Source organism: Vicia villosa, linkage group LG2 (genome assembly GCF_029867415.1).
Source record: "Vicia villosa cultivar HV-30 ecotype Madison, WI linkage group LG2, Vvil1.0, whole genome shotgun sequence".
NCBI classification, from domain to species: Eukaryota; Viridiplantae; Streptophyta; class Magnoliopsida; order Fabales; family Fabaceae; genus Vicia; species Vicia villosa.
In genome coordinates this window covers 152,065,693-152,086,079 of record NC_081181.1, presented here as the reverse complement: position 1 = coordinate 152,086,079, position 20,387 = coordinate 152,065,693, and the positions used below count along the sequence as shown (strand labels likewise).

General features: G+C 31.5%; 2 protein-coding genes across 2 annotated transcripts; both read left to right on the top strand.

The window, feature by feature from the left end:
• The first annotated feature begins 595 nt into the window (after positions 1-595).
• LOC131652493 (long chain acyl-CoA synthetase 4-like) lies at positions 596-9,177 on the top strand. The gene is made up of 19 exons (XM_058922351.1): positions 596-937; positions 1,451-1,514; positions 1,633-1,722; positions 2,116-2,172; positions 3,493-3,541; positions 3,896-3,972; positions 4,089-4,128; positions 4,211-4,305; positions 4,754-4,921; positions 5,124-5,234; positions 5,384-5,471; positions 5,662-5,728; positions 5,908-5,983; positions 6,081-6,198; positions 6,558-6,803; positions 6,930-7,069; positions 7,698-7,880; positions 8,365-8,484; positions 8,855-9,177. Exons 1-19 carry the CDS (start codon positions 786-788, stop codon positions 8,900-8,902), a joined length of 1,989 nt encoding a protein of 662 aa, XP_058778334.1. The 5' UTR covers positions 596-785; the 3' UTR covers positions 8,903-9,177.
• An 8,397-nt stretch (positions 9,178-17,574) lies between these two features.
• Positions 17,575-19,057, top strand: LOC131647085 (probable protein phosphatase 2C 8). Its single transcript, XM_058916999.1, has 3 exons — positions 17,575-18,272; positions 18,459-18,564; positions 18,641-19,057. Exons 1-3 carry the CDS (start codon positions 17,598-17,600, stop codon positions 18,955-18,957), a joined length of 1,098 nt encoding a protein of 365 aa, XP_058772982.1. The 5' UTR covers positions 17,575-17,597; the 3' UTR covers positions 18,958-19,057.
• The last annotated feature ends 1,330 nt before the right edge of the window (positions 19,058-20,387 follow it).

Sequence of the window (20,387 nt, the reverse complement as noted above, 5' to 3'; positions counted from 1 at the left end):
TACCCAGTTAAGTGTTCGGTCCAACTCTCGGGACCTTGGATACCCGGTCTTCCGGACCAAAAACAACCCTAATTTTTAGAATATATATTAAATAAAATTGAATATTATTTTTTATATAATATCAATCTTTCATAAATTTAATTTATACATATTATTAGCATAAATAATTTTTATATTATTTAACATGTTTGACTTTTATTATGACCTTATTCAAAATCATATTATTGTAATATATTTACTGTGCATAATAATTAAATTTATTTTTAATTTCATTATTCTATATTATATTTTGTATAATATTTATTATTTTATTTTATTTCCATAATAATATAATTTTTTCATGTATATAACTTTGATAGCTAAAAATTAAATTATATTTATCCATTTTAAATTGAATCAAAATTAAATTAATTTTCAAATAAATCCGTCAACACAGAAGCTAAAAGAAAGCATGGTAAATTTTCAATAAGTTTACCATAAGAAGAAGAAGAATAGTCAAAATAAATAAATAAAGTAAAAGTATTAAAAAAAAAAGAAAGTCTAACGTTTCAGCACTATTTGCTGACCCATCCAAACCTAATCCGTCTAGAAGCACACTCGCCAGCAAATAAGCAAGCAAAACCAATTCTCAATCACATACCCTACTACCCTACCCTATTACTAATACTATATCGTTCCAAAGTCAAAACTACCTTTCCCATAACTGACGAACTTCCTTTAAACTCTCTCCTCCTTTTTCCGTCTTTCACAAAATTTTCTTGCCTTCTTCTCCTCGATCGGAATCCATGGCGCAGAACAGATTCGTCATTGAAGTCGAAAAAGCAAAGGAAGCGAGTGATGGTAGACCTTCTAGAGGACCTGCGTACCGTAGCATCTTCGCGAAGGATGGATTTCCTGCTCCTATTCCAGGTCTTGATAGTTGCTGGGACGTTTTCCGGTGAGTTTGTTTTTATCACTTCATGCTTAGGAAAATTCAATTCTCTTAACTCTTAACTTTAATTCATGAATATTTGCTGTGGATTTGATACTTACTACAAGACTTGAGTTGAATTGAAGCGTTGTTGCTTGATGTAATAAATGTTTTTATTATCGCAATCAGTAGAGTTTTTAACACTAGATCGGTTGCGTTTAATTTTATTTAATTGTAGTTAAATTTTTAGGCGAACCAGATTTTATTAGTCGGTTTCTCCGTTTTTTTTTTTTTTTTAATTTTGTTCATCATTGAAGAAATTAATATCGTTGACCTTTTTTGTTTGCATGAAGAGAACTTGGATTTGTTGTTTAATTTTTCGATTTATTTTGCATTCAGTCTGGTGTTAATTTCACAATATTTTGTGTTAAATAGCGTATCAGGCCATGATTTAACAACATTGACATGAATTGGGAGTTTTATTGGTTAGATTTTAGTCATTTCAGTTCTGATTGTATAGTGTTTTTTTTTTTTTTACAGGATTTCTGTTGAGAAATATCCGAATAATCCTATGCTTGGTAACAGAGAGATTGTGGATGGGAAGGTAAAGCCTCTGATATTATATGAATAAGTCTTTTGTTTTATGGAATTTTTCTTGCATTTCTTGACTGCTCGTGGCTTTTGGTTTATTTAAATGTGCATTTTATTTTGACATATAATAGGCTGGCGGTTACAAGTGGCAAACTTACAAAGAAGTATATGATTTGGTGATCAAAGTCGGAAATTCCATCCGTAGCTGTGGTTATGGAGAAGTAAGTCTTCTGTCTCTTGATTATCATGAAATCAAACTTTGTTTTGTTTTTCGTTATTTTAATAGTGTCTTATTTATTGTATGATTTCAAGCATCGATTCTCTGTGCATATTGGGTTGTTCATTATTGACCACTTTCAAATACCTCTTAATATATTTCACCGAAAGTATATTATTGATAATGCGTCATGAATAGTTCAATAGTTATTCACTTCACCAAGAACACGATCATATGAGTTCAATTGTTTAAATCTTTTTCACAGTTTTACTTGTAGAACCATACCGGGCAACATTTGTTTTAAATGATTTAATTTTAAACATTTCACATTTAAATGTAATTATTATTTCTCGGGATTTGTTATTTTGAGCTTAATTAACCTATTTCTGGTTTGCAGGGTGTAAAATGTGGTATATATGGTGCCAATTCTGCCGAGTGGATTATGAGCATGGAGGTACATTTGTTTTGAATTTCTTTCTTCTTGGCTGTCTCTTAAAATTTTCCCAATTCTGACCCCCAATCTGACTCTTGCTGCCTGATTGACTCATTCCTGCCTCCCATTGAAGATTTTATTCTTGTAGTGACGCTCGCATTATGCAGCACCGAATTGGGGGAAAGTTTCTTAATGCGTGACCCAGCCCATCCCTGAGTGATTGTGACTTTTTCTCCAAATATTTAGTCAGTTCAGCGGCCCTCGAGAGCCGAGACTTCATTGATGTTATTCATCCTCATTAAGAACCTTATGTCCGACCTAAGTTCTCCAAAAAGTATCCTAAGAGTGGTCCCTCTTGAACCGAGACTTCATCGATGTTATTCATCCTCATTAAGAACCTTATGTCCGACCTAAGTTCTCCAAAAAGTATCCTAAGAGTGGTCCCTCTTGAATGAGTCCAGCTTGCACCACCATGTTTTTTAAGTTCTACACATGCTCCTCCACCGAGTCCATCCGACTTGATGTGGCCAACTTTTCCAACATTTTCCCTCTCGTCTCAACCTAAGCCTTCTTATCAAAGTCATTTTAGTTGCTTTGCCTATCAGTTCTAGGCTTTAATGGTGTCAAAATTGAAATTGGTGGGTTGCAGCGTTTCCCATATTCACAAAATTAAATTGTAAAGCAAGTGCAGTTTCTCTGCCGAACAAATTCCTCCCACCTCAAAGAATTTCCCCGACTCTGCAATCCACTCAATGGAATGTTTCCTTCTCCAGGGCTCCAACTCCTGACTCCAACTCTGGTCATACCAGCAGTTCTTTCAGGATCCGATAGGTCGGACCAATTGTTGGATTTTTGAAAGAGAGAATATGAGCATTGAGCAGTAGTGAAAAGAATGACAATTATTGATCAATGGTTGTAATACTTTTCTAATGGAAAAACTCCCTTCTACAATTGATACAGTTTTGGTTACGATTAATCCCCTTTTCATCTACTTACCATTTTAACCGGTTCCTACCCTATACATCTGTTTTTCCAACTGTCCTTCTCTTATCTCTCCTTTTAACGCCCCCTCTCCTTGATACCATACACTCACTCTGTCTGTTGAGTTTATGTTATATTTGTTCTTTTGTTTTTTTTATATCCGCTGTTATTTTTTTCTATGTCTACTGTATTTTTCTTAGAATGTCTACTTTCTGCAGTGTTCTGCTTTTATTATTTATTGTTCTCATGCTTGTGTGGTGCTGTTGGTGGCCATCCCTGGGCCCCTGACTATAATATTCTTTTGCTAGCTTCTTCCACTAATCTGCTTTTAAGTTTTAACATATTTTCAAATAAGTGCAGGCTTGCAATGCTCATGGACTTCTTTGTGTTCCTTTATATGATACCTTAGGTAAGTGCATTCGTTTAGCATGTTTCAACATAGAGACAGTGCTTTTACTCAATTGAAATTTGGTTTCCAAATCTATAGTACTAAAGACTTTCCACTTGATGTTGTGTGGAAAGTTGCACAATTTCTGTCAATATGGCCTTTTTTGCTAATCTTCACCAAAGTTCAAATTTTGCATAATACTGGTAGAATGTCCTATTATGTTTATATTGACAACCAGTTACAAGAATTTTGTTAGGTTATTTTTACACTTCTCCGAAAATACATGCATCTGTATTACTTTCAAATTCAATTTTTTTAATTTTGAATATCCAAGTATCATTGGCTTTGACACTCTCATACAAATATATGACTTAGGTTCTGGAGCCATAGAATTTATTATATCCCATGCAGAAGTCTCAATTGCATTTGCAGAAGAAAAGAAAATACCCGAGGTTTGTCTATCGAAATAGTCTATTTCATAGTAATTTTTTTTTGAAAGGATCAGAGTTAGGTACACTTTTTAGTCAACAGTCGGTCTTATCCCTATCTTTATTTAAAAAAATTTCAGCTGTTGAAGACATTTCCAAATGCAACCAAATATCTCAGAAGTGAGTATTTTTAATTATCTTCTTTCTTTGCTAAAGTACACGTGCTTTAAAAAGAAGCAATGACTTTTATGTTTTTATACAGCAATTGTGAGCTTCGGAAAGGTTACCCCTGAACAAAAGCAAGAAGTTGAGAAGTTTGGATTGGCAATATATTCATGGACCGAATTTTTAAAATTGGTGGGCTATTCATTTCATTTATTATTACTCTTTCTACTATTACTTTTAAATAAATTTGACATGAAAGCTGTTCCTTCTATAATTAATTGGCATTACTTACAATTGTTTGAGTCTCCTTTGCTTTGCAGCAAAATATATTTTGACTTGTATCACTATCTCGGTCCACTGAAAGTTAGCCTAATTAATAGTGAAATAATGGAAAGAAATAAGTTAACCTGATTGTTACGCAATCAAAGTAAGAAAAATAAGGATGATATCGTGTCAATGGAAACTTATGCGCTGTTTGGTTAGTTGACTTGGGTTAATGTTTTAAAGATACGTATTCATTAGAAGTTATTTTTCTTAACCTCATTACTAGTATCGCTAGCAGAAAGTAATGTCTCTTTTGCTACGTCTATGGATATTTTGTGGTTGCTATTCCTAATTTGATTTTTAATACTTGACACAGGGTGAAAGTCAGAGTTTTGATCTACCTGTAAAAAAAAGAAGCGACATCTCTACTATAATGTATACTAGCGGAACTACTGGTGATCCCAAGGGAGTATTGATATCCAATGAGAGTATTATTACCCTATTAGCTGGGGTTAAGCGGCTGTTGGAGAGTGTTGATGAAAAAGTAAGTAGTTCTCTGTTATATTTTACATGGTACTACGTGAGTGCTCCAATCATTCCCTATAATTAACTTATTTTCATTTCGTTCATGCATATTTAATATATAATTTCAAAGCTTTGGATATGTTTTTTCAGTTTTAAGATACTAAATGCTTACATGTCCTTCTTTGACTCACATAATCTCCCCTCCTTTTTCTTCATTGCAGTTGACTGAGAAGGATGTGTACTTATCATACCTTCCTCTCGCACATATCTTTGATAGGGTCATTGAAGAGACATTTATATGGCATGGTGCCTCGATAGGCTTCTGGCGTGGGGTGAGTATATGTAATACCAGTCGTTACTGAATTATAACTTAATGTGATAATTGAACTTCAGATTTAATTTTATCACCCCAACAACTCAAAGTATGGACTTTGATTGGATTTGAATATGACCTTGTCCATCATATGCACAATGGCTGCAGGATGTTAAATTGTTAATTGAGGACCTCGGAGAGCTAAAACCAACTATTTTCTGTGCTGTACCCCGTGTACTTGATAGAGTGTACTCAGGTATGCCCTTCTGATTGTTGTATGGTGTTGATGATCAAATCATGATCTCAAGAGGACAAAACTACAATTTGAATTATTTAATAATTGAGTGTTTTTTTTCTTTACATTTTTTTCTTATTTTTCTAAGCTGTCAAACCCCTTTTCCCGGCTAGAAAAAAAGTATATTAAGACTTTCAACTCTGGCATGCAGGTTTGACACAGAAAATTTCTTCTGGAGGCTTCCTGAAGAAGACATTATTCAACTTTGCTTATTCATTGTAAGTACTAATGATCTGTCATGAGTCCTCCATCAGATACTAGGAAACCATGGGTTTTCCTTTGTCAAATCACGCAAAATTATCTTAGATTAGTGTTAATTTAATATTAAGTTTCTACATTTAACTATTGGTTGTCCCAGTAAGCATTGCTATATATAACCTCTGAGAATTTATTGCAGCAAGATGAATAACATGAAGAAAGGGCATAAGCATACAGCAGCATCTCCACTTCTTGACAAAATTGTGTTTGATAAGGTAGTAAAATTTACTAATATTTATTACCAGCCCCGGTTTGACAGCAATGCGTTTTCTCTTTTTGGCTAATCATGATTTGGTCTTGCAATTTGATTAGGTAAAGCAAGGTTTAGGGGGTAAAGTACGTGTCATTTTGTCTGGAGCAGCACCTCTATCTGTGCACGTGGAAAGTTACTTACGGGTGGTGACCTGTGCTCATGTCCTTCAAGGATATGGTATGCTCTTTCTGTATTTGGAAATCAAAATTTACTCCCTGCAATGTGCACACAAATATATAGTTGAATCTCCATTTGTATTTAGTCAAGTCTAGTTTCATATTTCAAATGCTAATTATATGATATCAACTGTCCTCGATTAATTTGTGATGAGCTGTGATAATTAACTAATCTTTTTAGTTTCAATGCATGTTGATAGAAATATAAATAGTGTAACTGAAATCTATGTGGAAGTCATTTTGATGTTTCTTCACTCCAATGCAGCATATGTAATGGAGATATTAGAATGTTGACTTCTTTATGACCCTTTATACTAGACTATGGGCTTCACTGACGTGCCTTTGTTGAAATGAAATCAGGTCTGACCGAAACCTGTGCGGGAACCTTTGTCTCATTACCAAATGAACTAGATATGCTTGGAACAGTGGGTCCTCCTGTACCAAATGTAGATGCTTGCCTTGAATCTGTCCCTGAAATGGGTTACGATGCCCTTGCAAGCACACCAAGAGGAGAAATTTGTGTAAAGGGTGATCCCTTGTTTTCGGGGTACTACAAACGGGAAGACCTCACAAAAGAGGTTCTGATTGATGGATGGTTCCATACAGGTTATTTGATTTGATTTGTGTTTTCTAGTATAGAATTATGTAGATACTAGTATTTAAATTGGCTGTTGGGATTCGGGTTACATTTTGATGTTTATATTCTTTTAAATTGAGTGATTTATTCAACAGGGGACATTGGAGAGTGGCAGCCTAATGGAAGCATGAAGATTATTGATAGGAAGAAGAATATATTCAAGCTTTCACAGGGAGAATATGTCGCAGTTGAAAACCTGGAGAATATTTTTAGCCAAGTTCCTTCTATTGAATCTGTAAGTCTTTAGAGCCCTTCCAATAGTTTTAGCGTCCTAGCTTGTAGTGAGATTGCTGCCCATACAGAGTTGAAAAGAGATATTTGACTCATAATACTAGAATCGATTAACTAGTTGGTTCATTATAGAAATACTGCAACTGCGGCCTTGATGGGCTTGAAACAAATCTAAGCAATCTTGAGCAGCTAATCAGCTCAGCTTGATAATTTTCAATTCCGACAGTCAATATAGACTGATCCTCAGTTTATGCAGACACACCTACTTCCAGGCTTGGATATATTTCTTTCTTGCCTAAAATTAACCTGAATTGCATTCTTATTTCTTGCTGGGCATTTAGTTCTATAACTGTACTGAGCTTTTTTAAATTTTCACCAATACTAGTGCATGTTGCCCATAATCGTATGTGCAGTCGTGCACAGGTACTGGTGCATGCTAATCTACTTTACGTAGTGTCAGCATACTGTAGTCCAGCAGGATCATTTGTCAAAGAGATATGACTATTCTAATAGCATATAGCTGTATAATTACTCATTGTGACATTTATATCATGAGGTCAAAAACACAAAAAACAGTCTATACTTTCATCTTCATTTCATGATGGTTTGAACTTTTTTTACTCCTGTCTCAGATATGGGTTTACGGAAACAGTTTTGAGGCCTTCCTTGTTGCTGTTGTTAACCCTAGTAAGCAGGCACTTGAACATTGGGCAGAAGAAAATGGTATATCAATGGACTTTGATTCTCTCTGTGAAGATTCTAGGGCCAAAAGTTACATACTTGAAGAGCTCTCGAAGCTTGGAAAGGAAAAGAAGGTCCGATCTAATTTAAGTTTGTTATTATTGTTCTACTTTGTTATGTATGGAGTGTATGTATGTGTGTATGTCATAATAATAATATTTCACATTAATCTAATGGGGTTTTCCTACAACTCTCATGACTATTTATGATTCCCATGCATCAGTTTTTAATTCAGCCTAATATGAAATATCAACTGTTGAATCATATACATTTAGTTTGAATACCGTAAAAGAGAAGTTTGAAGTAATATTTACATGAAATATTGGCATAATTAACTTGGACTCAATGGCCGGATATATACATTTAGTTTGAATACCAGTAAAAGAGAAGTTTGAAGTAATATTTACATGAAATATTAGGATAATTAACTTGGACTCAATGGCTGGATGGATCAAAATAATTTTGGTCACTTATGCTTGCACTAATTGATTCTATTCTACGTGTAAGCACGAGTACATTTCCTGAAATTTTATGAGATGATGGATTTTTTTTTGGCAGTTGAAAGGATTTGAGTTTATAAAAGCAGTTCATCTTGATCCAGTTCCATTTGATATGGAACGTGACCTTATCACTCCAACATTTAAGAAGAAGAGGCCTCAGTTGCTTAAATACTATCAGGTAAAAGCTGTCAAACTCTCAGGATTTCATTTCTGCTTCAAAAAAAATTATGCTTCCTAGAATAATGGGTATTTAAGTGCAGTTGTAATTGTAAAAAGAACTTTTTTTTCTTCCCAAATAGTTTCATTCATTCTACTGAGAAATATAAATGAAAAAAAGATGTGGAAATCTCATCTTATTGAATTGACTAATATTCTAATAGTCAGATTTTAGATGTCATTTGTTTGCAATTTCGCATGCTATTAGATTTGATGTGAATCATAGTGCAACTGATGTACTCTGTTTTACTACTTTATTTAAAAACCTGGATTCATGCTTAATAGTTTCTATATTCTGAAAGTACTGACTACAATTTTATTTGTGTCCACAGAATGTGATCGATAACTTGTACAAAAGTGGAAATAAACCCCGTACCTGAGAAATGCTTTTGGAGTTGGTGTCATGCCATGTAGATAACCTATTTTCTGCATGTAATTGTACTTGCCTTTCAATTGTTTTCTTTTGGTGACTATCTGCACATATGATTATCAGGAGACTGTTGATTGTACACTCCACCGTGAAGATACTATAATTCTTAGTTCAAACAAATTGTTGGCTCGACCTGTAACAATATTGGTTGCATACTTTTGTAGGAAAGTACAATATTATTTCATTCATTAGCGAAATGAACAATGAAGTAGTTTTTGATATTTACTTGGTGATGTTTTCAAAGATTTATACAATAAACTGTGAACAATGACTGTTTCTTTTAATGTTTATAGTTGATTGGTTTGACACTGATAACTGCAGCACCTTCATTTTGATATTTAATATTTTACAATTTCATAGATGGCATTGTCTTTATCTTAGTAAGATAAAGTGTGTTTGGTAGTGACCACTGCTGCACGCTTCGACGCTCTCTACCGAAAGTTTTCCTGAAGCTACAACTACTAGTTTTTACACACCGTGCAGTCCCACCGTGGATTTTAAATATACCAAACATAGAAGACAAAGTTTGGTTATATTATGGTATTCTGGCTTCTTTTGTTCCTCAGAGTTGGTGGATGTAAAAAACAAATCATAGAAGACGTAATCATGAAAATAATAAAGAATTCTACAACTTGATAGCTGGAAACACATGCTCATAAAGCTGACTTTTCATGCTTGCCCCTGCACATAGCTGTGCTGAATGAATCATCACTCATCATGCACGAGCTTAGATTGAAATGTTACATAACTTTAAATCTTTAATGTTGCTTAATAAGAATCTACGAAAGCAAGAGTGGGATACAAAAATAAAGGATAGAAAATTTTGCGATTTTATACGATTTATGTCATCAATAGTGCTTTCTTATTGTAGTTTTTGTAAAAAAAAAGTTGTTTGGAATCAATTAATTTGGGATTTGGTAAGGTTTGTGTAAGCAAGGCTTTGGCTCTAAGTGATTTTGTATTTCCTGCCATAACACTTTTATAATACAATTCAGTTGTGTTTGTGGATATTTGTAGTTTAAGTAAACTAAAAATATCTTTAAAACATTAGTATAAGTGCAGTAGTTATGCCTTATCTTTAACCTGCAACTTACGTATTTGATTTGATGATGATTCTAATAATATCTCTAAATTAGATTCGTGTTTGAAGGTCTTAGTTGGTTGAAAAGGATTTGAAGGTTTGAGCTGTGAGGAAAATAAGTAAATATTGTAAAATTGACAATTGAATTTGAAGAGAAGAAAAAGTAAAAGTGTTGAAATGAAAATGACACTTGAAATATATAGTATAGATAAAACAACTGAATTTTTTATTAATTTTAAAAACATTGAAAATATAAACGAATTTGAAAACACAATAAGATAATCTTAAATATCTTAAAAGCCTTCAAAATTTAAATACTCGACCATTTATTATTATGTAATAACTTATAGAAAAACGAAAAGACTTAAATAGATAATTACAATGTTTTAAAAAATCAGATCGAAGAGAGACTATCCTCTCATTTTTTCTATTCATTTTCTTTTCCATTACTATAGTTTTGGAGATATATGCAATGCATAAAAAATAAATGTACCTATTAAATGTCACATCATTACCTTAATATTTCTAAAACTTTGGTAATGCACAAAATGGGAAAGAGTAAAAATGGAGAAGATCTTAACTCCAGATCGAAGGTCGAATTGATAAATTTTTAAATTTAAAGTTTAATTAGTTTAACCAATTAAATTTATGGTCGAACCATTTATTAAATAAATTATTAGTTTAAGATTTAATTAGTTTAATTTAAGATTTAATTAGTTTAATCAGTTAAATTTATGGTGGAACTATTTATTAAATAAAGGGTTTTTCTAACCTATGCAACCTTGTATAGGATAAGAGACAATTAATACACCACTTTTGTAAATATAAATTACCATATTTATATTTATTTATGTTCATCCATTAATTGGGTAGGAGAGATAAAATATAAAAGATTACTTTTCAACAGAAAAATAATTAATATGATAATTTATATGGAAAGAAATAGTTTATTAATTGCCCTTATCCTATGCAATGTTGCATAGGTTAGAAAAACCCTTAAATAAATTATTAATATAAAATTAAATTTCATAGATATGTCATGCATATAATATCGAGATTCAATAAAATAAATATTATAAAAATCTATTACAAAATTACTACAATAATATCAATATTATATATAACAACACATCATAATTGCACCTCAATTTCAACCTTCATTTAAAAATAACTTAAAATAAATAAAATCAATTTAAACCAAAATCAAAATAATAGAATATAATATTTAAAATAAAATTGAAATAATTAAAGAATTGCAAAAATAAATACAATACTTAATTGAGTAACAGTAAGAAATGCAAGTCAAACGACAACAAACAAGTTATAACTGGACAACGACATACAATATTCAGTTGAACGACAATCATTATTGAGTTAGACAACATGACTATATTTTAAAGAGACGGTGTAATAATGATGGATCATCGTTGAAAGAAAAATTATAATGGACTGATAAAACTTAAATGTTTGTATGGTTGTAGAAAATATAATGATTTTTTTTTTGTGAATGGTAAATATTTTAAATTTTGATATTGACATATTAATTTTTTTTTTTAAAAATGGCAATTTGATGCATTTTTTTTGGACTTTGCGGTTTTACAAAATCGACTTCGGTTCTTTGGTTCGAACAATTTTGGATTGTTCAACTCAATTTTTCCAATTTCGCTTCGGGTTTGACCCACTAGTAGTTTTGAAAGGTTGATCGGATCAAATTCAGCTTCGGTTCCTAGTCCAACCGATTGAATCAGACAGTTCGGTTTGGTTTTTAAAACATTGGGTAATTGGTCCTTGTAAGGTGGTGAGATTTTAATTATCATCCCTGTATTTTTATTATTTATTTTTTTAAAATAGACTTTGAATGTTAATATACTTTTGGTATTCATCCCTGATGTCAAGTTTTCGTTACAAAAAAAGTTATGTGGCAATCGTTTCTAATCCCAAACATTGGTGATGTGGCCTATGAGGACAAAATATTTTTTTTTACAAATCCATTTTCTTCCTCATTCCATCTCCATCCCCAAACCTCCATTTTTTTTTTCATCTCCAACCTTCAACCTCTATCTCCAACTTCCATTTTTTTATCTCCAACCTTCAACCTCCATTTTTCATCTCCAACCTCGAACCTCCATTTTTCATCTCCAAGTTTCATATCCTACCTCTATTTTTTCCTCATCTCCAACCTCCATCCCCAATCTCGAACCTCCATTTTTCATCTCCAACCTCCATCCCCAATCTCGAACCTTCATTTTTCATCTCCAACCCCCACCTTCCATTTTCCATCTCCAACCTCGAACCTCCATTTTTCATCTCCAATTTCCATACCTACCTCCATTTTCCAAGTTCTTTTGAAAATAATCCACATTCTCCTTAGTTGTGGAAATGGTCTCAAAATCTTCTGCTCTTTGCATTTTGAAGAATTAGACGCCATCAATGGTCCTGGTTTTTTGGGAAAGAATTGGGGAAACAGGGTCACTATCAATACTAGAATCAAAAGTACTATTTTAATTTTTAAACATCCCTAGCTCAACGAGTTTGTAATTAACCGTCTCACTTGACCGCTTAACGTTTATATTACAATGCCTCCACATATCTATATACTTCATATGAATAGAAAGCTATTTCACATTATTATTCTGGTATAAATCCCCAATAATTACCATGCCAGAAAAAGAAAGGATGAAGAAAAAGGGAGAATTTCAATACTTATATTTGGGATGATGAAAAATGGAAGATGGAGTTGAACTTGGAAAAAATCTAAGAAGAAATCTACGTTTAGGGAATATAGAAAGCATGGAAATAACGTGGAGAAGAAAGGGGTTGAAATCCCATTATTATAAAGTCAAGTACCTAGGTCGCATAGACTATCATTGCCCCACCATAAGTATACACCAATTGTTGGGGAATACAAGCATCTACAACTCAGTGTTGGCACATTAACCGCATCTTCCCAACGAAAGAGCTATCATGCCTAAGCATTAAATGATGCACGTGCCTCTGAAAGCAACACTTGAGGGACTCTCCCCATTTTCTTTGAGGGAATCACCCCAAGCAACAACTGAGAAATCACCTAAGCAACGATTGAGAGACTCTCCCCAAGTGACACTTGAGGGATTCACTCAACAATGCTTGAGGGACTTGTCTCAAGCGATGCTAGAGAAACTCACCTTCGTAGGCTTCACCGACCATTACACGTCTAATTTAACTACTCCATACTTCCTAGACCTTGTGTTTGAGGGAATGTGGACTGAGATAACTTTGTTGGATCATGGAGAAGCAGTCCATGACCTAATCAACCCAACCAATCATGAAATGGCCCTATTAAAAAATTGGGTGGACGAGACCTCAGGTCGCTCCGACCCAAATCTATGCCTATGGTTGGTCCACCTCTCTAATATGTGGCAAATAAGGTATCCTGAAATGGGTCGATTTAAATTCTACCAATTAAAAAGAAAACCGCTCCTCAAATTAAGGACCACTTCCTCCATATTCTCACATACGGAAGTTGAGTGAATACCCCTTATTTCTCTTAAGAGAAATGATATGTTTACATCTAAAATAACAACTACATCGTATTTATAAATACGGTACAATATACATCTCCCTATATTTTATTATTTTTTTGGTTTTGACACTACAAAAAAAAGCTCAGTAATGACGTGATTATCACGCCACAAACAGAAAAAACACTTCAAAAATCATTATTTGCGACGTGGTCATTCACGTCGCAGGAGGCAAGGTGGCAACTTTTAGTGACGTGATTTTCACTTCACTAATTAGTGAAGTGAAAATCATGTCGCAACATTTGGACCAGAGTTTAATGCTTTTCCATTCAGAGTAGGCGCAGCAGTAGTGAGTCAATAAAAGCATATTTATTAGTGACGTGATTTCCATGTCACTACCTAGTGGCATGCAAATCACGTCACTAAATTTGCCTAGAGAGTTGTAAAAGCGCATTTATGTTTGTGAAGTTGCGACGTGATTTACATGTCACTACTTAGTGACATGGAAATCGCGTCACTAATATTTGTTTTTTTAAAAAACCAAATATTATATATATATACATATATATATATATATATATATATATATATATATATATATATATATATATATATATATATATATATATATATATATATATATATATATATAATCAAATTAATAAACTAAATATATTAAAATTAATTAATAAAATTTATAAATTAATTCAATAAACTAAATATAAATCTAATATTAAAATTAAGAAAGTAAAATTATAAATCTAATATTACTAAATAATGTAATTATAATTTAATTAATAGTTTACACAAATTCAAAATCAAAAGTTATAACAACAAAATAAAAACTAAACTAAATCAACAATCAATCCGAGTCGGGAAACTCATCCTCATTTAGATTTTCCTGATCAGTCGGCCTGGTTCCACTCTATCGTACATCCAACATAGATAATACAAATAATATTCCATACTGCACATATATTCAACCATTCTCTTTTTAGTAACTATTATTAACATTTAATTACATACCTATATAAATAAAATAAATAAAATAACATATATAACCATATAAACATACAATAAATATTTTTTAAACAAAATACTACTTCACTCTATAATAAATATTTTTTAAACAAATTACTACTTAATACTATATATACTAGTGATATCAACAATACATTTTTTCCATATATATAAATAATATTTGTCTTATATACTTTATTATATTATTAATGACAAATAAATGGCAAATAAATCATTCATTTTATCAACAATAAATAATTCATTTTATTCTTTAATACTTACGAATTAATCATTTTTAAATATTTTATAATATTAATAATCAATTTATAAGTGACAAATACTTTTCCATATAACTATTTATGTAATCATTAAGTTTTATAAATATCAATTAATAACACACATTTTTTTCATATACAAATAAATATTAATTAATAAGATATATTTAATTGAATTGATAACAACGATTTTGTATTAACGCACTCCTATATAAATGTTTTTTATCTCAAAGATTGGTAAAAAAATTATAACGGTAAAAGGAATGTAAACAACCAAATGATTAAAAATAAAAACTATCGAATCTTATATACTAAATAAAGCATTCATTAATTATAACACATAAAAGGAATGATCAAATTAACCTTTAATTTTATTTTAATGATTATTAAATGAGCAATAGTGACTGATTCTTACTAAAACTAATTTCCTCCCACTTTTCGTAACAAATGAACATGCGATTACTATTAATTATTAATTAAGATTTAAAGTTATTCATGACTATTTAGTCCGATTATTTTTTCTTTTTTTAAGTGTTATCATATTATTACACTATAGTATAATATTTATAACGGTCCCTATTAATAAAATATACTCATTCCCAATTAATACACTAAAACTCACAATACTTACTCTATATTGCAAATTTCTCTATTCATAAATCTTATTAACTCATAATTAATACATTTGAAATTGTATCATGTGACTTCAATGAAAGTTATTATCATACTTTTTTTTAAACAAAATACAATAAATATACAACCTACTACAATATTATTTTCTTTAAACATATACTTCACACAAAAATATATATATATATATATATATATATATATATATATATATATATATATATATATATATATATATATATATATATATATATATATAAACATATAAAATAAACATATAATAAATATTTTTTAAACAAAATACTACTTCACACTATCCTACTATTATATTATTTTTTTAAAACAAAATAACACTTCAAACTAATATATATAACCATATAAAATAAACATATATAATCATATAAGCATATAATAAATATTTTTTAAACCTATATATATAGTAATCTTTTTTTTAAGTTATAAATAACAGTTTTAAACAAAATACTATATATATACTATTTTCTAAAGTTATATAATAATCTATTTTCTAAAGTTAAAAATAACATATTCATTTTTTAAACTTATAATATATATTTTATTTAAATTTGTAGTGTATATATACAACATTTTTATATATGCATGACAGCAAAAGAGAGGAAGTGAACATCATGAACTTAGAAGGGAGCAGACCTTTTTCTTCAATACAAAAGATTTTTCAAATTGGGATATGGTGGTTCATAGTTTTAATCAGTCTTGAGTATATCATGGTTTGGCTTTTGAACAACATAAGAAATAAAAATAAAATTTTCATAATAAATATATCATATAAAAATCTAATAAACCTAACAAACCTAAATTATAAAAATTTAAACAAAAATCAAATAAAAGAATTTCGAAAAAAACATAGGTTTTCTCTAATCTACTTTTTCTTCTTCTCCTTCTTCTCATTCTTCTCCCTTCAAAATCCAAAAAAAAAATACAGAAATTAACATTATATAAATACAGATGACTATAAATCAGAGTTCTAAATCAATACAGATGCAATTTACCTTATGATTCAAAAGAGCAAGTTTGAAAATGGGTATGAAAATGAGCAAGTTTGAAAATGGCTTTGAACAAAAGAGCAAGGTGTTTGGAAGAGAAAGCAAAAAAATGGGTTTTCTGCAAAATTTGTTAAGGTAAGGTAAGGGTCTGGGGGAGAGAAGGGTAAAGCGTGTACGTATAACACCTTTAGCGACGTGAATTTCAGTTCGCAACATTGCCACGTAAAGTTCACGTCGCAACCTACCCAACGGTAATAATTAAATTCTCTCACTACAATAAAGACTGTACAGGTCAGACCTATTTAATTTTTTTTTTAATTTTATTGTTGCGACGTGATTTTCACGTCACAACTATCTTTTTAAAAAAGCAATTTCTGACAGACCCAATATTTACGTTATGCTTGATATTTTAATATTAAAATTAGTAGTGACGTGATATTCACGTCGCAACTAACATTTATTACTCACGTGATTTTCACGTCACTATATTACGTGGCTATACAGCCTTTTTCTTTTTCTTGTAGTGTGAATAATGTGCTATAATTAAAATATACTTTAAAGCTAGGCATACGGTGTTAAAATATTGGTGTACAAATAACATTGTTGTTCTCTTAATCCGACCCATAAACTTGACTATTAATATTGCAACTCCTAAAATTAAGAGATGCTTTACTAATTTGGCACCCTCATACCAAATTGGGGCATACAAACCCTTTTACGATCACCTTCTTGAACTTATCTTGCAAATTCATAAACAATTCAAAATCACGGTAAAATGAAACACTAATAAAATACAGAAATTTATTCTCTGCCCGCCCAACAACATGTCAAGCCCATGATATTTTCTGAATAGGATGCCACGTATTACTAACACAAATCCAAGCCATCCACGTTTGCCTCGAATTATCCAAAATCATAGACATATGTACGCTTGAGATTTCATTTCCATTCACGAACGTGTGCTGCCTCAACCATTGACATGCGTAGTGTCATCTCATCCCCAACACGTATTCAAAACCATTCTATAGGTTTCTCTCCCTCTAGAACAAAACAAAAAGCTTTAACTCTAACTCTAGATATTTCAACAAAACTTGCTTTTGCACATGTTATATACACCATGTCATATGTAACATCATATTCAGATTCTGCTACTAAAAACAATAACATATGTAGTAGTAGTAGTAATACGAGGAAGTTGTTTAATATGGATGATACTAATAATGTTGTAGCCGACATTGATATTAATAAAACTAAACAAATTGAACGGCGTTACGAAGAATATAGAAGGAAGAGAAAGCGTCCTTGTAAAGCGCCGGTGATCCCTACGATGGAATCAACTACCGGAGACACGGCCACGGCGTCACACGGTTTTATATCGGTGATTGGACGGAGGAGAGTGATGGAAGACGCTATCAAGGTGATTCCACGTTTTATGGCGGCGGAAAAGCAACCGTGTGGATATGATTTCTTTGCGGTTTATGATGGACACGGTGGGATGACAGTGGCGAATGCTTGTCGCGATAGGTTGCACTTGTTGTTGGCGGAGGAAGTGAAGGAGGGTGGAGATCAAGGATTGGATTGGTGTAAAGCTATGTGCTCTTGTTTCATGAAGATGGATCGTGAAATTGGAGTCAGTGGTGGTGGTAATGGTGACGTTGATGCGAATAACGTGGGTTCTACGGCGGCTGTTGTGGTGGTGGGGAAAGAGGAGATCATTGTGGCGAACTGTGGTGATTCAAGGGCGATTTTGTGTAGTGGCGGTGTAGCAGTTGCACTTTCACGTGATCATAAGGTGATAGCCATTTAATGATGCATGATTCATGAGATATGAGATTTATATTTTGCACCAACACTTAGTTATTATATAGGTCGCACATATATCTCAGTAGCATCGACACCTCTGAACAAAAGTAGTCTGGGTGATGTTTCATGGATTATTTCATGTTTGTAATTTTTTTGTTTGAATAATGATGATCAGCCAGATCTTCCAGATGAAAGAGAGAGGATTGAAGCAGCTGGTGGAAGAGTGATTAATTGGAACGGGAGTCGCGTTCTAGGAATTCTTGCTACTTCTAGATCCATAGGTATGTAATGCATGTCATCAATATTTATTACATAACGCAGCAGAGACTAATCTCTCGAGTTAATGGAAATATGCAGGGGATCATTGCATGAAGCCATTTGTGATATCTCAACCAGAGATCAACGTGCATGGAAGAACAAAATCAGATGAGTTTGTTGTGGTGGCAAGTGATGGACTTTGGGATGTGGTATCAAACAGTTTTGTTTGTGAAGTGGTTAAAAGCTGTCTCCAAGGTCATATGAGGAGGAATAATAGTGATAATGTAAGAGAGGATCTCAGTATTAAAGGTTATGCAGCTGAGGCTGCTGCAATTCTAGCTGAATTGGCTATGGCTAAGGGAAGCAAAGACAACATCAGTGTTATAGTCATCCAACTCAACAACACTAACATTTGATATCTGATCCAATTGTTTGCTTTTATTTCCCTTTTGTTTCTTTTGCTTTTTCATTTGTTGTTTCTTTAAAGTTTTTGTATTGGATAGTTGGGATTTTTAAGTTTTTTTTTTTTTATAAATTTCTCAGAAAAGCTTTATGTGATACTGATTAGAATCATAATTTGATCAATTCTATCTTTTATTCATAGTTCTTAATTTCCTATAATTATTCAAAGAAAGGTATTAATGTGATCTTATATAATGAGCTTTGATAGGATAATTGTGTAAAGATAGATTCAATGCGTATACAATTTAAACTCATTATAAAGTGGTAGTGTAGTTTTTCAAAATTATTTTTAATTATTAAATTTTATAAGAGAAATACTAACCTTGGCATTCTGTAAGTGATTAGAGTGTATTTTTTTAAAAAATATATTGGTGTGTATTGAAAATGCATTGGAAATTAAAATATTAATTTTATAATTTTTTTAATTTAGTACGTATATAGTATATAGAATATCTTGAGCATTCGTTAGCAAAATTCATTCTATTAAGATGTGCTAAACAATAGAGAGTGTTATGTTTATACTTAATTCCTCTGCACCATAATCATTACAAATTATTTTAACATTTGACACAAAAATCAATATAAAAAGTTATTAAAAAAACAAAGGTATTCCTTTAGCCTTATAATAATAAGGTGTGGTTGTAGTTTTTAGTGTAATTATACCATTTTTCTAAACAACACCGTAATCATTACAATTCATTTTAACGTTGACACAAAAATCAAGATAAAAAATTATTAAAAAAACAAAGGTACTCCTCTAACCGTATAATAATAAGGTGTGGTTGTAGTTTTTAGTGTAATTATATCATTTCTCTAAACAATAATAAACATATGAATTAAAGAGACAAGAGATAAAGGGAAGAAGAGTTATATTTTTCGATTTAAGATTCCTTCTTCTTTCACAAAACTAATTAATGTGATATTTCTTCAACAAATATATTTTCAACCAAATCTAAAAATGTCTGCGATTTATTGTTCAATTTTGCAATAGACAAGAGTCATCATAATTCTTCTGCACTTCCCTCCCCAAAATTAGTTTCATGTTGAAATGTTTAAATTTTTCATAAAAATCTCAATTATGAGAAATAACTATTGCATCTTGATTATCAATAAAGATCATAGTATTTTCATGAATTTGATATCAAAGTTGATTGTACTTTTGTTAGTGCGTGAAACATTTTTAGTTAGTGCATGAGACACTTTGAGTGAGGAGAGAAAGAGAGAATAAATCAATAAGGATTGATATTATTGAATTGTATTGTACAAATTGAATTATAAATTGTCTATTTATATAAAATTAACTTGTATCCTAAGTAGGTTAACAAATCCTAATTGGGTTTGGGTTTGGGCTTGGATTACTTAACTTGGATTATACCTTATATCT

Bases quoted from the DNA above. Each gene is read 5' to 3' on its own strand.
- LOC131647085 (XM_058916999.1), top strand. From the start codon at position 17,598: ATGTCATATGTAACATCATATTCAGATTCTGCTACTAAAAACAATAAC. The intron at 18,273-18,458 runs GTGATAGCCATT...AATGATGATCAG, and splicing joins CACTTTCACGTGATCATAAG to CCAGATCTTCCAGATGAAAG. The intron at 18,565-18,640 runs GTATGTAATGCA...GGAAATATGCAG, and splicing joins TGCTACTTCTAGATCCATAG to GGGATCATTGCATGAAGCCA.
- LOC131652493 (XM_058922351.1), top strand. From the start codon at position 786: ATGGCGCAGAACAGATTCGTCATTGAAGTCGAAAAAGCAAAGGAAGCG. The intron at 3,973-4,088 runs GTTTGTCTATCG...AAAAAATTTCAG, and splicing joins AAGAAAAGAAAATACCCGAG to CTGTTGAAGACATTTCCAAA. The intron at 7,070-7,697 runs GTAAGTCTTTAG...CTCCTGTCTCAG, and splicing joins AAGTTCCTTCTATTGAATCT to ATATGGGTTTACGGAAACAG.